Consider the following 19391-nt stretch of genomic DNA (forward strand, 5'->3'; position numbering starts at 1 on the left):
GTCTCAAAACTGTGCGCAAAGTCTGTACTCAAAGGTTTAAAGTGGTCTACTCTCTACTGGTGATTTAAACACACAAAAATAGCTTAGGCTAAGATTCTTGAGAGCCTACATTATTGAGTTGCAAATATGCAGAAAACATTTTAAAACCGTGGGTGTCTCTCGTCCTTCAAAATATCCCATGGTGATGTGAAGAAAAGCAAGGGAGACCCTTTGTTTCCAAAATACGCCCTCTCAGTATCACCACTGAACTGATTATCTGTGCCATATTGCTGTTTGACGGATCTTGTCAGGCATAAATGACTGGTCAATCTTTTCCAAGTCATTCGTCACCCTGACTCTGAAATGTATTGTTATTCCTTTATTATCACTGGGTATAGACCTTGGAATTTCATATTCAGCAATATCTTGGAAGTAACTTCACCAGATGAACCTTCCCGGTTCAAAATGGCAACTCACCACCATCTTCTCAAGGGACAAGCACACAAGCAAAATATAAGGACGGCAACAGCACAACGTGATTTCATTTCTTTTTCTTATCAAAATGTGTTGAGATTATTATTGTTTTTTAAAAAGCGATGTAAATGGTACTTGATAAAGTGCCAATCTTGCTTTTTGAAGTTTCACGACGAAGGGCGGTCCGTCTACATCACATGGCCGGCTGCTCCACCGGGGAGGGGCGGGAGGTCGCCGCGCATGCGCACAGGGGCGGTAGGCGGGGACGGACGGACGAACGCACGACGTTGGCTCCGTCAGACATCTCCCTCCTCCTCCTCCCCCTCCCCCGGAACGTGATGACGCAGTACGGCCCCCCCCCCCGGGCCGTACGCGTCTCCCTCTGTGAGAGGAAAGGGTGGGGAAAAGGAGAGCGTGCGTGCGCGTTCGCGCCAGCCCTTCCCCCCCCTCGCTGAAACAAGCGTCGCGCGGCCGCCCCGCCCATCTCCTGTACGTCATGCTGAATGACGTGCCGCCCACCAATCGTCTGCGCGCCGTCACACCAATGGGAGGGGGGAGGCGGGACAAAGGAGGCGGTGCCGCGGGGACGCGCGCGCGCGCGCGCGGGGACAGCAGGGGGCGCGGGCACGAGCGCCGGCGGGCAGACTGCGAGGCGGCGGCGGGCGGGCGGCACCTTCCGGCCTTCACGTTAGGGTTTGAGGGGCGCGGCGCGGCGCGGCGGACGGCGCGTCCACCCACCACCCCCCCTCACCCACCCCTTCAGTTTAATAACGTCAGCGAAAAGTGCAAGTGGGGCGATTGTTGACGGCGCCGGGCAAGGTTTTAATGGTGTCTGTGTTGGGGGAGGGGGTGGTGGGGTTTGTGTAAGTTTAGGGTGGTGGGGGGGAGGGGGTGGGGCGGGCGGCGATATCAGGAAAAAAAAATCCCAGCTGGAGCTGAGGGGGCAAGGATACTACAAAACGATAAATTATATTGAGAAAATAAAAGACAAGACATTCCTGCCCGTCCGCCCGCCCATCCGTCGGCCCGCCAGCCCCACGCACCGCGCCGGAACAGTCGATGCAGGGCGGCCTGTGATGGAGGATAAGAAAGAGGAGCGGGAGACCGAGATCCAGGAGCACTGCCCCGAGCACTGGTTCTCCAAGTGGGAGCGGCAGTGCCTGGCCGAGAGCGAACAGCAGCAGCAGGCCGAGGCCGACAGGGCGTCGCTGGAGCAGGAGCAGAGCCAGCAGAAGCTGTGGCACCTCTTCCAGAACTCGGCCACCGCTGTGGCCCAGCTCTACAAAGGTAGGGCGGCGGGGTAGTGGCGCCCCTTACTCCACTTCTTACCATGTCTCCCACCCCGAATCACCCCACACCCCCAACACACCATCCCACGAATCACCCCCCCCCCCTCACGATCCCCACCCTCTCCAAATCCACGATTCCCCTCCCCCAACACGCGATCTCCATTCACCCCCCCCCCCCATGTAACCACAATCTCCACTCCCCAACCCACGACTCCCCCTTCCACGATCCCCTCCCTATCCAAATCCACGACCCCCCCAACACACGATCTCTATTCACCCCCCCCCACAATCTCCACTCCAAACCCACGATCCCCACCCTATCCAAACCCCACTACAACAAACACTCCCACAAACCCCACTATAATGTACAGCAACCCCAAACCCATGATCCCCTTTCCTAACCCATGATCCCCATTTGAGGAGATCCCCCCGATCCCCCAAACACACCATCCCCATCCTTCCCTGAACCCACCATCCCCACCCCCCCGAACACACCATTCCCATCCCCCCCGAACCCACAATCCCCCCCGAACACACCATCCCCATCCTCCCCTGAACCCACCATCCCCACCCCCCGAACACACCATCCCCACCCCCCCCGAACACACCATCCCCACCCCCCCCGAACCCACAACCCCCCCCGAACACACTATCCCCATCCTCTCCTGAACCCACCATCCCCACCCCCCCCGAACACACCATCCCCACCCCCCCCCGAACACACCATCCCCACCCCCCCCGAACACACCATCCCCATCCCCCCCGAACCCACAATCCCCCCCCCCCGAACACACTATCCCCATCCTCCCCTGAACCCACCATCCCCACACCCCCCCAAACCCACCATCCCCATCCCCCCAAACCCACGATCCACACCGGATCCAAATCCATAAACCTCATTACGACAAACACTCCCACAACCCCCACTATAATGCACGACTCCACCAACCTATGATCCCTTTCCACCAACCCACGATCCCCTTCCCTACAACACACAACCCCCCTCCCCACCACAAAATTCCCCAACCCATGATGCTCACCCTCTCCAAAACCAACAAGGAACACTCCCACAAACCCCACTTTAATCCATGACTCCCCCAAATTCACCACCCCCATATTCTCCAAATCCACAAACACACAGACAAATCGCCCCCACCCTCCCCAAACGCATGGCCCACACCCTCTCCCAAACCCACGACCCACTACCTATTGACAAACCCCTCCTCCAGCTTTCAAATGACCAAACCCCTCAATATCCCGTCTACAGACCACTCCTGATATCAACACCCTCCAATCCCTCCTGAGCCCCCCCTCATATCCCCACCTGCCCTCCATATCCACACCAACACCCCCCCATATTCTTGCCCCTCCTATCTCTCTGTCCCTCAACCCCTCCTTAAATGCCAGCCACTCAACCCGCCATATCTCTGACCCCCCATCGCCACCCACAATATATCTGTGTCCCCCCATCCCCACCACAATCCTTTTCTATCCCCAAACATCTGCAGCCTCCATATGACCAAACCCAACCCCCCATATCCCTGCTCCCAACCTCACATATACCTCCTCCCAACCACTCCCCATACAAACACCCCCCAATTTTCCCCAATAACCACCCTCATGTTGTCCCCATCCCCCAGGTATCCTTGCTATGCTAGATATCCCCCCCCCCATAATCCCTTCCCCTCCCCCATATCCCCTGCTTCCCAACCCCATATCCCCAGCTTCCTACCACCAAATCCCCAGCTTCCCACCCACATATCCCCTGCTGCCCACCCCCATATCCCCTGCTTCCCACCCCCACAACCCCTGCTTCCCACCTCCCATAACCCCTGCTTCCCACCCCCATATCCCCTGCTTCCCACCCCCATATCCCCTGCTTCCCACCCCCATATCCCCTGCTTCCCACCCCCCATAACCCCTGCTTCCCACCCCCCAGATCCCTGCTCAAAACCCACCCCTATCCCCGAACCTTCGCCCCGTCTGTAAATCTGGCATTGTCTGGATTTCCCATCCCTCCCTCACATCACGAGTGGTGCAGAGACCCCACACACCATGCACATCACAGTTTTCCAGGGTCACCTCTGGCACTGGGGTCTGGATCCCTCCAGTATTGCCTGTCCTCCCTCCTCTGGATGGCACCAATGATCTGGGGCTCTCTTTTTCACCCTGACCCTGCAATGTGACAGCGTTTTGGAGCCCTTCACGGTTTGGAGAGCTACGTGGGAATTGATGGCAGTTCATGTAGGCAGAAGGCAGAGAGACTTAAAGTTGTCAGTTCATGCTTTTATTTCTGCAAGTGTATTTTAACACTAAATGCTTGTAGTTATACTTGTAAACCAATATTTGGCTTTGTGGAATGGGTGGGCCGAAATGTTTTGGAGTGTGCTCCACACAGCCAGAAGTAGAACGATTGTTTTATCAATTGACATGGTTAAAAATGTTAATAGAATTTTAAACTCGGTCTAGTGTGTCTGTGGGCTGGGTGTTAATATTGTGGGAATTAAAATTGGCACAATGTCTTCAAATATGTGCTAGCAGACAAACAAAATTGATAAAGATTATTCCTTACCAAGTGTGGATTTAAAAAATATATAATTTTAATGTTTGAAACTGCCTGAAAATAGTGTTTATTTTGAAATTACAGATGCAAGGGTAATGCTGAAATCAAACATGGCCGGTGCTTTTGTTCCTTTTCTAAATGTATTACAGTGTCTTTTTGGAGATCAGTTTGTATTTATGGCTTTGCTAACTTGTTTTTTAACTCTCTCCCCATCCCCTCTCCTTCATCCCCTACCGTTCCCCTCCCTGTGTGGTCTTCGTAGATCGAGTCTGTCAGCAACAAGGGCTGTCACTCTGGGTCCCGTTTCAAAATGCCGCCTCGGCTGTCACCAATGTGTACAAAGGTAATATTCAAACCTTTTTGTTAACTCTGCATTGTCTGGACTCGTGTACCCGTGTCTGCAGCGGGGTTGACATTTTAGGCGTTGAACTTAAAAATGGCCAAATGAAGCAATGTGCTGCTTAATTTAATTGGATATCGTAATAACTGTCAGGGGTACATTTGGGATTTATCAGGATTGCAAGTGAAATATTGAAGCTTCATGCAGCAGCTTACTCCGTTCTTACTGTTTTGGAAGTGAATGTAAGTTCAGAGGCATTGATTTTGTCAAACGATGATTCGCATAACTATAAATGTTCTGAGTGCTGTTTCCAGTTTTTAAGTGACTAAAGAGGTTGAGTCCAAAACACTTCCCCTTCTCCCCTCCCCCTCTCGGTTTCCTTGCATGACTCATGATTGTGGATACCCAAGACAGCCAAAACAAGATTTCCTTGCTGCAAACATTTTTGGTTTAATGCTTTCTATTCAATGCCTACAGTTAATTAAAAAAATTATTCTCGTTAAATACTCCAAAAAGCAAAGACCATTCCCATTAGTTTTATGAGGTGACTTTTGTTCTAAACATGCCATTAAAATTGTCAGCCTCGGTTGTGCACATTTAATTTATTGATTGCTTTAAAGCAGTTCTGTTCCTGAAGCCCTTTGTATATGCCATATTTTGTTAACATTATAAATTAGGCAATAGATTACCAAGCAATCGCAGAAAGCCTTTATGACAAACTAGGAACTTGCTGAAATTCCTTTCTACATTTTAATGCTCAAAATAAAACACCACCTATACTTGGCTGTCATTTGCTCAACACTTGGCACTCATTTTTGCTTTGAGAGCTGACTCTGAGTAAATTGTTTGTTACCATTCCTAATGTGCATCATTCTTAGCACGGTATGTAAGAATGCTCTATGAAAAACCTAGTCTAATCTTACAATTAAGGGGTCATAAAGTATGGTAGTAAATTTGTACAAAGAAAAATGCATGTCCAACTGCTTCATATGATAGGCAAAGCACAGTTATACTGGCAACATTTGAGTCAATGGCCTTGTATTTACACATAGCTGAATCGTCTTCATTTTTTTACTGTAGTCTCTGAGCTTGTACAATTATATGTACATGATGCATTCTGAGCGCAAAGGAAAATAAAGTATACTTGAGTTCTAAACATATGGTTGAAATGTTTTTGAAAGTAGTTAAAATTTAAAGTTTTTTAAAAATGGCAAAGGAAATTTTTAATTTGGATAGCCTTAATTCAGTCAAAGCTATAATTTACAAGAATACTATTTACTGTTAGTTTGAGGGTTGAAAGATTAGACTTCATTTTGCTGGTAAGAATAACATTTCATTTGTTGTACTACTGGGTGTTGATAAAACATTCTGACATTGTCATTTTCTTGCTAAAGTCAATGTGTTTTGATTTGCACCTTGTAGCAATGATTTTTGCTCAATTTTGGCTTATGAAGGGAATTATAGGTTTTGCATTTATCCCAAATATTGAAAATAATTAACATGTTAATTGTTGGAGAAATTTGCTGAGATCTTCCAAAGTTAAATATTAACAAATAACATGTCAATTTTGTAAATTTAATCTGACCAAATTTAATCTGTAACATTTGTAATCTGTTACACGTGAGACAAATTGTGCAGCAGTGGGAAATTTTTTGTATTATCCTTCATATTTTTGGTTGCTTGTGAGTTTTGGCCATAGTGTACTTATTGTCTTGCAACAATCTGATGCATCTGTGCTCAGTCAGAATGTAGTGCACACAAATATTTTAGTTATTTTTAAACATCTAATGATTCTAAAGCTGTACTTGCTCTTTGTTTAAACTTTAGTGATTTTAGACTAAAGATACAGCATGGAAACAGGCCCTTCGGCTTACCAAGTCCGCGCTGACTAGCGATCACCCCGTACGCTAACACTATCCTACACATAGGGACAATTTACAATTTTACCGAAGCCAATTAACCTACAAACTGTACGTTTGTGGAGCGTGGGAGGAAACCGGAGCTTCCGGAGAAAATCCACGCTGTCACATGGAGAATGTATAAACTCCGTACAGGCAGCACCAGTAGTCAGGATTGAACATGGGTCTCTGCTGCTACGCCACCATGCCACCTCATTTGTTTTGAGTAACGTGTTAAACAGTTCTAAATTGATAACCTAATTTTTTTAAATCTACTATGGTTGAGATAATCTTGCTGAAATTAATGATATTAAATCAAGGAGCTGTAATCTGCATTTAGGCCTTGCAGAATTAGTGTCAAGCTTGATACATAAATTCTGTAATGAGGAAGTAAATTGGCCCAAAAGCCAAATTGACAAGGTCAGTAAATGCATGTCTTGGTATATAGAATAATTTAAATTTTGAACGTACCTGGCTATTCTGAGAAGTTTTTCTTGTTTCAGAAAGTATTGAAGCTCAACGCAGAAGTTATGATTTAGGAATTCAGATCGGTTATCAACGACGTAATAAGGATGTGTTAGCTTGGGTAAAAAAGCGGAGACGGACCATTCGAAGAGAAGATTTAATCAGCTTTTTATGCGGAAAAGCGCCACCGCCACGCAATACCAGAGCTCCCCCTAGACTGACAGTTGTAACCTCTCCCACCAGAGCACCCACAACAGAAACTAGCTCATCTGTAGAGACGGACTTACAGCCTTTCCGTGAAGCCATTGCACTACATGGTAATTATACTATTATGTGATAAAGCTTGAGGAAAATAAATGCTGATTTCAAAATATCATTTATATTCACATGCAGAACTTCAGCATTATTAGATTGATATCTCAATTTTGTCTGTCAAAGATTTTGCTCGTGGTATGATGAAATGTAGCTTCATTGTAATATGTTGCTCCATTATAATTTCATTAATGACAATATTCAAGTGAAATTGAAACGTTTCAAGTGCATTTTATGTTTGCTTGTGTTTGGTAGCACACGGAATTGTCTGCTTGATTTTTGGTAATCTATTAAGGTTCTGTGAAATGCTTTATCATTGCCGATTTAACACAATTTAGACCCATAAAACACCATCTGAGCTGCTTCTGGGTAACAGTTGAGTTACGTTTTGCTAAACATTGGGAGTTGTACAAATCATTTAATCTTTATGAAAATATTTTTACTTCAGGCATTTCAATTTGAGTTCCAGCACTGAATATTCAAGATACTGTGACTTTTTCTTTTGGTGCGGAAGAGGGGTGATTGAAAATATCATGTATTTTTAAAGCTTATGTTTTAATGCTTATTTGTCCATTCTAGTGCTATTAATATCACATGACAATCTCATGACAGGCATTAAGTTAGTGCGTCATTACTTTAAACAGTTCAAAAGGTTTTGCTGTCTTTGGTGTAGAATTTACAAAAGTTTTATACTTTGTCATTTGATGTATTGTTGCATTCTTTTTTGGAATATGTTATTTTAAATTTAGACACTTTTGCCCAGCATTCCAATGGTAAATTTTTGACAATGTCTAATAACACCCTTTGGAATTCCATGTCTGGGAGTACTAGCGGGGTTTGATGTGTTTGAAAACTAATTTTACAAGCACTTGGGTTGGTCAATGCACTGCCCTTTTTTTTTAACCAATTTCAGTTGTCACTAGCTTGTTGCAGAATTATCACCTCCATTTGATCATTACTTGTATGAAAGGAGGATATAACTTAACTGCCTCAATGCTGATGGATATTTTAACGGCTCTATTTGCACCCCACCCACAATTCTTGGTGTTTTTAAATTTAAATTATTTGTTATTTCTTTCCAAGCCTTAATTTCCTGTTTTCCTTTTGCCTTTTACCATTTCTGTACTCTGCCCATTCATGTGGGTTAATTCAAATTTTAGAAGAGATGGCCAGACGTAAAGTGTGGCATTAAGTGGCATAAGTCGGCAAGGGAGGGAAGACATCAGCAGATTGTAACGGGTGTTAACTGTTGGAAAAACGAATGAGGTGAAATAAATGTGCTACAAGTAAAGCACAACAGTTGGTGATGTTTGAGAGCTATTTTCTACCTAATTTGTAGATTGAAACCAATGATTGAACCAGAAAAGAGTGCTATTTAGCCATGCTGTAGTGTGGCCTATCCATTTTCTGTGTGGTTTCATAATCTGGATTGATGCGAGTTATCTTACATCTCTTGATGCTGTGTAATTCTGCTGACGGATCCTTAAAATCGTTTATTAATTCACTATGGCAAGTTTGAGTGAGAAAGGCTTTGTGTGGTTTTTTATTTTTACGAATTAAAAACATGAACAAAGATCAGTCTGATTGTAATTGGAGAAATTGTCATTGTATTGTAGAAAAGAGAAAAGTTTTTTGACAAGTTTAAGGTCACGAAACAATTTTGGATTAAATAGTTTAATTTAAATAATATTTTGAGGAATTTTTGATTTATTGCTTTTGCTACCTGAAGGATATTGATTTGGATTGCAAATTATTCGACGGGAGTAAGATTTTAATTCCAGAGCCTTTCTGGATTATCCGTTTTGCCAGACCAACAGAGGTTACAGTCTCAGGAGTAGAGCGGTCCGGCTAGGCTGCCCAGAGGCTAAGATACTGGCCCGCAAAGTCGTCCTTGGAAGTCGGCTATGGGAACAGATCTGCTAGCTGGGCTGGAGTTCCAGAAATCCCGTCTGCAGTGGGTGAATTTGACCCACCGATCGGCTATGGGAACGGATACACTGGCCCCGACCGCTGGGGGCAAATTCAACCTGCCAATAGACCGCGGAGTCGTCTATGGGAATGTACCTACTCTGTCTGGCCAAGTTGGAGTTCCAGAGCCCCGGCAGCAGGTGGCAAATTTGACCCGCAGATCACCGTGGAAATCTCAATGGTAGAGATAGACTGCCTCACCTGGTCTAGGCCCCACATTTTTGGGAGTGCTATCGTAATTTTGTGCCTTTGCTGGAAATTGGTGGTGAGCCTGTACTTAATTAAATGGCTTGATTGAGAGTTTTTATAAAAACAAATTTCCGCTTTGTCATGTTGGTACTTAAGTTTGTAAGAACGAGATTGTATTGAGTTTAGTGTGTTTGGAAAGTGTCAGGTTTTGACAAGTTTAATTTCTTGAGGAAATGGTTGTATTTCATGTTGCTTTTCAAGACTTGTGAAGAACCAACTTATCACTTAAAATCAGGAGTTTAGTGTGTATAATGTTTTTGTGGGAATCCAGATGATTAGCTCCAGATGAATGATCGGTACCCAGGGGTGCTGGCCATGACCTACACGTACAGCTGTTTTAATTCTGCACTGAACATTAAGGTGCACATGACACCCTAAACTATCCCGCTCAACATCAAGTATGAAATCAAGAGTGGTCCCGACCTGAAATGTCGTCTGTCCATTTCCTTCCCTTCATGCTGCCCGACCAGCTAATTTCTTCCAGTGGATTATTTCCATCTATTGTCTCTTGTGTGTCCATTTTTTCCACTGGATTAGCTCAGTGGGGGTATGTTTTATTCTGTTCGCATCTGCTCCAACCAGTTCAATAAACTCCCATCTCTAGGTGTTAATGAACTCGATTTTTGTGTGGCTCCATCTAAAATTTAGCCATGTGCCTCAATTCAAAATGCCACCTCTGGTCTGGTTGGCTGATAAAAACTTCCACCGTTAACATTGGGAAGGGATCTGTGAGCCTATTCATTTCAGTGGGTGCTATAGTGAAGAATGAGATAATTGTACCAATAGTAGTTTAAGTTCTAGTTTTAAATGTCTGGTTATTCAATTTAAGAAGTATTGATAGACTGATGTTGGGTGGGAGTAGAGGCATGTTTTTATCGTCAGAGCTTTTGAGGAGTTTTATAGGTAAATGCATTTTGCCTTTCCTGTGTCATTATGGCATTTGAAACTCTAACTGAGCCTTGCACAGACTCAGACCATTTCAGCCATCTAGATCCAATATGGGCCATGGGTCCAACCAGGAATATCCAGCTGTAAAACTTTCATGAGATTTGGTTTTATTGAAGCCGATGGCCTCTCTGGTTAATTCTGTTAATTTCAACTAGCCATTTGATGCTTGTGACCAATTTCCAGTAAAAGTTGTTAGTACATGCCCTTCACATTTTGCAATTTCTCCCCTTTCTGGATAGTACATGAGACAATGGTAATAATTATCTGTTGTTCTATTTAAGATGGAAATCTGTAGACTAGATATTATGGCTGCCCCAATTAAATACAGTGGTGTATTTAAAATGAAGGATCCTTCTGAGCAGCTTAATCTCCAGTGTCCAATGCTGGGAGTGTAATTTCCAAATCATGAATCCAAATAAAATGTTTGTACTTGTTTTAAATGTTTTCCTTTATCTTCTGAAAACACTCTTGTATGTAGTCTTTCAGTGGATTATCTTTGGCTATTACAGTTTACTTATGGTTATTGAAGCTTGGAAATTGACTGCAACATAGCTTGTAGAGCAGCTGCCTTTTGATCCTGACCTCGGGCACTCTCTGTGTAGAGTATTTTACATTCTCCGTGTCCATGTGTGTTTCCTCCCACATTCTAAACACATAGGATTGGTCGTTAATTGGCTGCTGCAAGTTGCCCCTAGTGATATAATGTATTAGTGTAAATGAGTGGTTAGTCAGAGCATTCATTTGGAGGAAGGGTATGTATCTTGATGGCTCTTGTCATGTGGCATCTAATTAGGATCAAGGATGAAAATTTGAAGTTAATTTTGATAGCTACTGTAGTTGGTCCAGAATCATGATGTCCTGCAAGAATTTGTTGGTCTGAAGCTATTCACCATACTTGAACATAACTCTGTGGGATAAAAAGTCAAACAAATATAATGAGCTGCTATTTGTAAGGAGTTTGAATGGCAGGGTTAAATTGCAAACTTGTAGATTTGAGCTAACTGGCAAATGAATTGTAGAGCAATATTCTGAAAAGGAAAACCAAGTAGTAGTAGAGTGAAAAATGATTTGAGGCTTTATTTTCATTGACATTTAAGATAGTCATACAACACGGATAAAGGCCCTTTGGCCCAACAGACCCATGCCAACCAAAAGGCACCATCTACATTGGTCCCACCTGCCAGCATATGGTCCATATCCCTCTAAACCTTTTCTATCCATGAACCTGTTGAAATGTCTTTAAAATGTAGTTATATTACTTGCCTCAACCACCACCTCTGGCAGCTTGTTCCATATACACTGCCCTATGTGTGAAAGAGTTCCCCCGCAGGGTCCTATTAAATGTTTCCTCTGTCACTATGTACCCTAGTTCTTGATTCCCCTACTATGGGATAAAGACTCTGTATTTACCTAAACTGTCCCCCTCATCATCTTATACACCTTTATAAGATCACCACTCATCCCCCTGTGCTCCAAGGAATAAAGTCCTAGCCTGCCTAACCTCTCCCTATAGCTCAGACCCTCAAGTCCTGGCAACATCCTCGTAAATCTTCTCTGCACTCTTTCCAGCTCAACATCATCCTTATAGAAGGGTTCCCAAAACTGAACACAATACTCCAAATGCGGCCTCACCAATGTCTTGTACAACTGTAACACAACATCCCAATTTCTATATGCATACCCTGACTGATGAAGGATAATGTACCAAAGGCCTTCTTTCCCACTCTATTAACTGTGATGTCACTTTCAGGGAACTGTGTACCTGTATTCCTTGATCCCTCTGGTTTATAACACTCCTCAGGGATCTGCCATTCACAGTGAAGGTCCTACCCTGGTTTCACATTTCAAAATGCAACTCTTCACACTTAACTACATTAAATTCCATTAGCCATTCCTCAGCCCACCTGGCCAACTGATCAAGATCCTGCTGTAATTTTTGTTAACTATCTTTGCTATTTATGATGCCACCCACTTTCATGTCATCTGCAAAACACTAACCATGCCGTGTACATTTCATTCATATCATTGATATAAACCACAAACAGCAATGGTTCCAGCACTGATCCCTGAGGCACACCATGAGTCACAAGCCTCCAGTCCGAAATACAACCTTCCACCTTCAGCATCTGCTTCCTTCCAAGAACCCAATTTTCCATCCAGTTGGCTAGCTCTCTCTGGATCTCCTGCAATCTAACCTTCCAGAGCAGCCTACCTAATCAGATGCCTTGCTGAAGTCCACATACAAAAAGTCTGCGGCTTTGCCCTTGTTAACCTTTTTGGTTACTTCAAAATATATCAATTTTTAAAAAAACGGCTAAGAGAAAGCTGCCCTCAAAAATCACAGGGACCACAGTGCAGGGACATCGTGCAATAGAAACAAAACTGCAAGACGTCACCTGAATATTGCCAGGGCTCATGGCCACACATCTTAGCAACCATATTTTGGCCTTAGTGATGTAACAGTTTAAGCTTGTGTTTATTATTGTAGATGTACTAGAATAACATGTGGGGCTTAGAATTGTAAAAGGCCTCATAGAGATATTTTCTGGGTATTTGGGGTGTTGGGAAATGACCTGACATTTTTAATTTCGTCAAAGGTAACTGGGAAGATGGGTAGAAGCTATTTTTTCCAGTTGGGAATTTTAACAAAAGTCTGATCTTTAGCAGTGGTTAAAAATCACTTTTATGTGCAGAGGGTAGAATGCTTTCGCCATGGTAACTGTTGCTTAATTTTAAATCTGAGGGAGTTAAAGGTATTTAGAGGACATGGGAGTGATGAATGACAGCAGAGGCATCTCTGTCTCCTCGTAAATGAAGTACAAAGCTAGCTTGCAGTAAAACCAGTAATTAAGAGAGCAAATGCACGATTGGCTTTTGCAACAAGAGAACAAAGCGAAGAAGCCATGCGGCAACCTCTGGGCACCAGTAAGACTACCTGAAGTACTATGTACAATTTTTATACATTTAAAAGGAATGTATATATTTACACGGGAATAGTTTCTTAAAAGTTCACTTGGTTAATTCCTGGGATGAGTAAAGGCTTAGCTGGTTGGGTCTATGTGCAGAATATAAAAAGAATTGTTTATTTTCTCAGGAGGAAGTCTAGAACAAAGGATTATAGTTTCAGAATAATGGTAGCCTTTTAAGGTAATTGCCAAGTTGCAATTGTTTAAGAAATGGATTTGAAGTGACGCTCTTGAATTGCAGTTCAGGTTCAAGGGTTCATGGCTGTATTCTGTAGAAACAAGGAATGGCAGGCGTTAGTTTACAAAAAAGACACCAAATGCTGGTGTAACTCAAGCGGGTCAGGCAGAAACTGGAGAACATGGATAGGTGACGTTTTGGTTGCGACCTTTCAGACTGATTGTGTGTATGGGGAGGCGGTGGTGTGGGGAGGAGGTGAGAAAAAAGCTGGGAGAGGGGAGTGGTGGACCAGAGCAAAGCAGATGATGGGTGGACAGTGGGGGGGGGGGGGTTGTTAGACACATGGTTGCAACAGAGGCCGGAGATTAAAACCAAAGGGTTTGTGAAGCTTGATGAAGGAATGTGAGTGGAGAGGGAGGGGGGAGGTGCACGTGGACCTGTCTCACCTTGAGCTGCTGGGGTCCCTGGTTGGAGGTGAGGGGAGAGGTAAAGGGACCTGAGGAGGAGGTGGGGGTGTATTCTGTTTTGTGTTCTTCGGTGCATAGGTATAGTTGGGTTACAGATCAGCTGTGATCTTCCAGAATGGCAGAGCAATGTCAAAGACCAGTGGAGGCCCCCTGCTTCTGTTCATCCAGAATAACTTATTGCAGTCTTTTAGTGGAATTTATATAAATAATGCTAACATTTGCTTAATTACCGGCCTTTTGGGGGCACATTACTGATAATTTGGTTAAATCTCTTCAGTTCAATGGCCATAATCTTCAGTGAAAAATGACTTTTGTCAGCCTGTTGAATTCAGTTAGTGCTGGTGAGTTTTGCCAATGTCGGCTTTCTTTTTTTTCACCATGCTATGAAGCAAGGCTACATTGAACTCTCCCAATACAAACACAAGCATGCCTGAAACATTAAATTGTGCATGGCATTTACATTTTTATGCTAAATTTGTCATTGTCAAATCCACAATTCAATCAGTCGTCATGGCCACTGTGATTTGTGGGATTTTGCTATGTGAACGTGGAATCAATATTTCCTATTTTGCATTGCCAAGGGCTCTTCAAAAGTAGGCTAACCAAGATTATCGGCCTGCACATGATCCACATCCCTCCATTCCCTGCATATCCATAAGCTTATCCAAATGGCTCTAACGTATCTGCTTCAAGCACCCCCCTCAGTAGTAGGTTCCAGGCACTGATCACCCTCTGCAAAAAGAAACTTGGACCGCACATCTCCTTGAAGATTTGCCCCCCTGACCTTAAAGCTATGCCCTCTAGTCTTTGACATGTCCACCCTGGGAGAACGGTTATGACCGTCTATCCTATCTGTACCTCTCATAATTTTATATACTTCTATGTGGTCTCCCCTCAATCTCTCGTCTTCCAGAGAAAACACCAAGTCGGTACACTACCTTCTTGGAGCTAATACCTTCTAATCGCGGCATCATTCTGGTAAACTTTCTCTATCCCCTTTCCAAAGCCTCCACATTCTTCCTGCATTGGGACCTCCAGAACCGCATGCAATATACTAAATGCGGCCTATAATGCTGCATCCTGACTTCCTTATACTCAATGCCCTGACCACTGAAGGCAAGCTATATGACACCTTTACCACTTTCAGAGTTGTGGACTTGGATCCTAATATCCCTCTGTACATATCAGTCATGCCATTAATTGTATATTATTCCCTGGCAAAGTGCAGTACCTCATAATTGCTCAGATTAAACACCATCTGCCATTTCTGTATCCCGCTGTAAACTTTAACAGCCTTCCTCACAATCTGTGACCCCAGCATACTTGGTGACATTTGCAAACATACCAACCAATCCATTTACATATGACTTGGACTTATATGTAGGTCCCAGTACAGATTCCTGCGCATCCATGCCTGACTCTCTTCGATTACATTTGTCGATACCTCGGAAAACTCAATCAAGCTGGTAAGACATGATCTGCCGCATACACAGCCATGCTGACTGTCCGTAATTAACCCATGCTCTTCCAAATGGGAGTAAATCCTATCCCAGATAATTTTCTCCAATAGCTTCTCTAGGCTTACTGGCAAATCTAATTGGTCTCCATGGTCTTGAGCTGATAAAGGTATCAAACTTTATCCTATTTGTGCATCGTTATGATGTTGTATGAATGAGATAAAAATGAATTGGGGTTTCTCCTACACAAACTGTCAATAGTTCCTGAGGCTGGATTGTTGTATTCACTCCCCCGTGCCCCACCTGGACGTACATATTTATCCCCTCTCACTCCTTCTAAATTCCTTTCTCTGGCTTCATAATTTGCAACTCTTCAATCACTGTCTCACACCTGCTTTAATCTCTGGCCTTTGCTCCGATCATCTGCCTAGCAACTCCCCCCCCCCCCCCCCTTGCTTGTGTCCACCTGCCGTGCTTTGTTCAGCCTCCTCCCAGCTTTCCTTTCTCCCCACAATCACCATACGATCAGTCTGAAGAGTGGCCTTGACCCAAACATCACCCATCCAAGTTCTCCAGAGATACCCACTGAGTTACTCCAGCATTTTGTGTCCTTTTATTGCATCGTCATGTTAGGTTTTGCATTGAGAGTTTAGAGATACAGCACAGAAGCAGGCCTTGTAGCCCACCGAGCCTACGCTGACCAGCGATCATTCATACACTAACACTATCCTACACACCAGGGACAATTTACAATTTTTACTGAAGCCAATTAACCTACAAACCTGTACGTCTTTGGAGTGTGAGAGGAAACCAGAGCACTCTGGAAATCCACGCGGTCACAGGGAGAACGTACAAACTCTGGCCAGACAGCACCCGTAGTCAAGATGGAACCCGGGTCTCTGGCACTGTAAGGCAGCAACTCTACCGTGGTGCTATTGTGCCGCCCTTTAAATTGTGAAAACTGGCTTCTTATTTTTTATGGGCTGTAACAAGGAAAATAGCTATTGTCCAGACATGCTTAAATGCTGTGACTTCCATGGATTGAAGTTGTTCAACCAACTAAATACCGCAGTGTCAGTGAACCGTGCACTGGGACCATTAATGTTTTATCATTTAACACTTATAATGATTTGTTTTTTTGTTTTCACAGGCCTTAGTGGAGCAATGGCTAGTATAAGTGTACGCTCAAGTACTCCAGGGTCTCCCACTCATGTAAGTGGTAGCTCTAACTCTTCTCGCAGGAGAAATGGACTCCATGATGTGGATTTGAACACTTTCATATCAGAAGAAATGGCACTCCATTTGGACAATGGTGGCACTAGGAAGCGTTCCTCAGCCCAGTGTACAGATGTGATCACTGATTCCCCTACGCACAAACGCAATCGAATGCTTTGAACTTTTATATTGTCACCATGCTACTTGAAAGCCACTTGATACTCGACACTTTCTTGAATGGAAATGGAGGGCCATCGTAACTAGTTTGATTGTTAAAGTACAAGTGAATTCAATAATGATTGCCATAAAGGAAGTTCTAACTAATGCAGTAGCTGCCTCTTGTAATTATGGCTTTCCCAGTACTGGTCTTGTGACAGAGGACATTTGATCATTTGTGTAGTAGTTAGCAAGATCATCATAGGTAAACACATTAGGTTCCAAGCTAAAGTGACCTTAACTTTTATCTCTTCAAGGGAAGGGTGATTTGGATGTTAATTTGGTTAACATGTTAATTGCCCTTTTTTATTTTCTGCTGTGTTGACTGCTTGAACAGTTGCCAATATATCACTGATATTGTCTATGTTAAAATGGCATCCTCTGTCAAATCTACAGACTTCCATTTTAAAGCACTGTACTAAGACACAAGTTCGTATAGTGCAAGTACATGCGTTGTATCAATATTGGATTACTTTTAGTTAGACTCAAGCAGCTGCTAATTCTGTCAACTGTGGAAATGGTGCTATGATGGTCATGCAATGAATATCAAAAAATCAACAAAGATCTTTATTGGATTCACTTCTTGTGTTTGTGTTGCAAAAAATACAAAAATACTATTGACTTTCCCATAAATTCTAAAATACTCTTGTTATGTTTAAATATATAAATATATATAAATATATGTAATGTGTATATACTAAGCATTTGAATGCTGGTATGATACTCGTTCTACATAATGTAAATAAAATGTGCACACCAAACCCTGGAGTGGATATCCAAAATCAGAACTACATCATGCTTGGTTTTAAATGTTTCCTCACACAATGGAGCAGGCTCAGATAATTGGGTAGTTATTGGAACATAACCTTCAGTGGGTAGAAAATGACAATTTGGTTTGTGGCCTGCTCACTTTTGAAATTGTCAGCAGTAGTTAGTTAAATGAGGTTGACATTTTTTGTGTGAACATATTTGCGTAAACTACTTGCATAAATCTGAAGAATTGCTTTATGTCACGTTGTAGTTTGGTAACCTCTGGTTGCATTATGTGGTGTTTAAAAGAGGAGCCTTATGTCAGTTTTGGGGGGAATTTTAACTTCTGAATTTACACTGTGGTAAGCAAGCTTAGCAAAAAAAACTTCTGTGATTTTAATGGCGATCCTTTTCAGTTAGTTTTGATTTTCAAGTTAAAATCTACAAGTGGTCACTACGTAGTCCAACAACTTGCACAGAAACTTGATGTACACACTAACTCAAGCAATTTGCCCATTTGCACATGCAGATACTGGTCATGATGGCTGTTTTGAGTTGACGTGTTTTCTCATTGAGAAAGCTATGCAAAGTGCAATTTTACTGTTTCAAGTAATACTAACTGGGGGGTATTGTCTGTTGACCTCTCCTGCATGTTTGCAGTAGACAACCCAGCCAGCCTAAAAGGTGGCTTGCTTTTTAAGCCAGAGGCAGTAAGAATATGCTGCGAGGCAGCACTTTTTTGTTGTTGCAATGTTTAGTTTAGGTAGGTTAATCTTCCATTGATAGTTCCCTCTTATTCCCCACAACCACCCAGCCCCATTCACTATCTCCAAGCCAGGTATGGGTAGTATTAATGGACATTGGAAACCATGTCATTGGTTTCTGGAGAAGGTTATATAATAAATGAAGTGCAAGGAGGGCTTCATCTGATCCTGGATTTCCTAATGAGAATTTGCATGGCAAGAACTGAGTACATTTCTTAAATGCTGACCATCAGATATTTTACTAAATTTTACATTGGTCTCTAGATTCCTTTTGTCATTGGGAATGTTAGGAACTCTCAATGATCAGTTTTAGCCTTCAAAAAAAAAGTGTTTTCTGGTCGGGTATTGTGTTAAATTGTCAGTGTGGTTGGTTGGTGCAGAAGGGGCAGTGTAACACAAAGCTGTCTGTTTGAAGTAGTATGGTGTTGTGGAAGGGCTGGTATCAATTTTAACAGGTTCCTGGGAGGGAGGGGGGGGGGGGGGGGGAGGAGGAGGAGGGGGGGGGGGTGAGGAGGAGGAGGGGGGGGGGGGGGGGTTGAGAGGGAAGGGTGAAAAAATAATATACATCCAAAAAGTAAAAATAAGGCTTAGAGCAAACTTTGCACTAACAACCTTGCTGTTTACATTTGATTGGCATTAGCATGTCTATCCACACCATTCTTGCCACAACCCTCTGGATTGATTTTTGCGGTAGTTTTTTGGCCACTTTTCTAGCTCAATGTATAATGTTAAATCTAGGTGAAGAACAGTAGGGATAGGTCACCACCTTTGAAGAGATTGCTAAAATTCCATGTTTTGATAGTTAAGTTTTAAGTGTTCTGAAAAGGTATTACCAGATCCCTTGGTATAAAAACTGCCTGATGAATTTCTAAGTTGCACGCTGTTTGCTTTTC

The 19391-nt window shown here is 43.3% G+C and overlaps 1 protein-coding gene across 1 annotated transcript; it reads left to right on the top strand.

Annotated features, from left to right (window-relative positions):
- The first annotated feature begins 1347 nt into the window (after positions 1 to 1347).
- Positions 1348 to 18959, top strand: hapstr1a (HUWE1 associated protein modifying stress responses a). The gene is made up of 4 exons (XM_078418190.1): positions 1348 to 1740; positions 4568 to 4648; positions 7047 to 7325; positions 16704 to 18959. Exons 1-4 carry the CDS (start codon positions 1530 to 1532, stop codon positions 16946 to 16948), a joined length of 816 nt encoding a protein of 271 aa, XP_078274316.1. The 5' UTR covers positions 1348 to 1529; the 3' UTR covers positions 16949 to 18959.
- Positions 18960 to 19391: the final 432 nt, after the last annotated feature.

The sequence above is a fragment of the Rhinoraja longicauda genome, chromosome 21, assembly GCF_053455715.1.
Source record: "Rhinoraja longicauda isolate Sanriku21f chromosome 21, sRhiLon1.1, whole genome shotgun sequence".
Lineage (NCBI taxonomy): Eukaryota > Metazoa > Chordata > Chondrichthyes > Rajiformes > Arhynchobatidae > Rhinoraja > Rhinoraja longicauda.

What these genes read in the sequence shown, in the direction of transcription:
- hapstr1a (XM_078418190.1), top strand. Translation starts at nt 1,530, where the DNA reads ATGGAGGATAAGAAAGAGGAGCGGGAGACCGAGATCCAGGAGCACTGC. An exon ending in TGTGGCCCAGCTCTACAAAG is followed by an intron (nt 1,741 to 4,567) that starts GTAGGGCGGCGG and finishes TGGTCTTCGTAG; the next exon opens with ATCGAGTCTGTCAGCAACAA. An exon ending in TGAAGCCATTGCACTACATG is followed by an intron (nt 7,326 to 16,703) that starts GTAATTATACTA and finishes TTGTTTTCACAG; the next exon opens with GCCTTAGTGGAGCAATGGCT.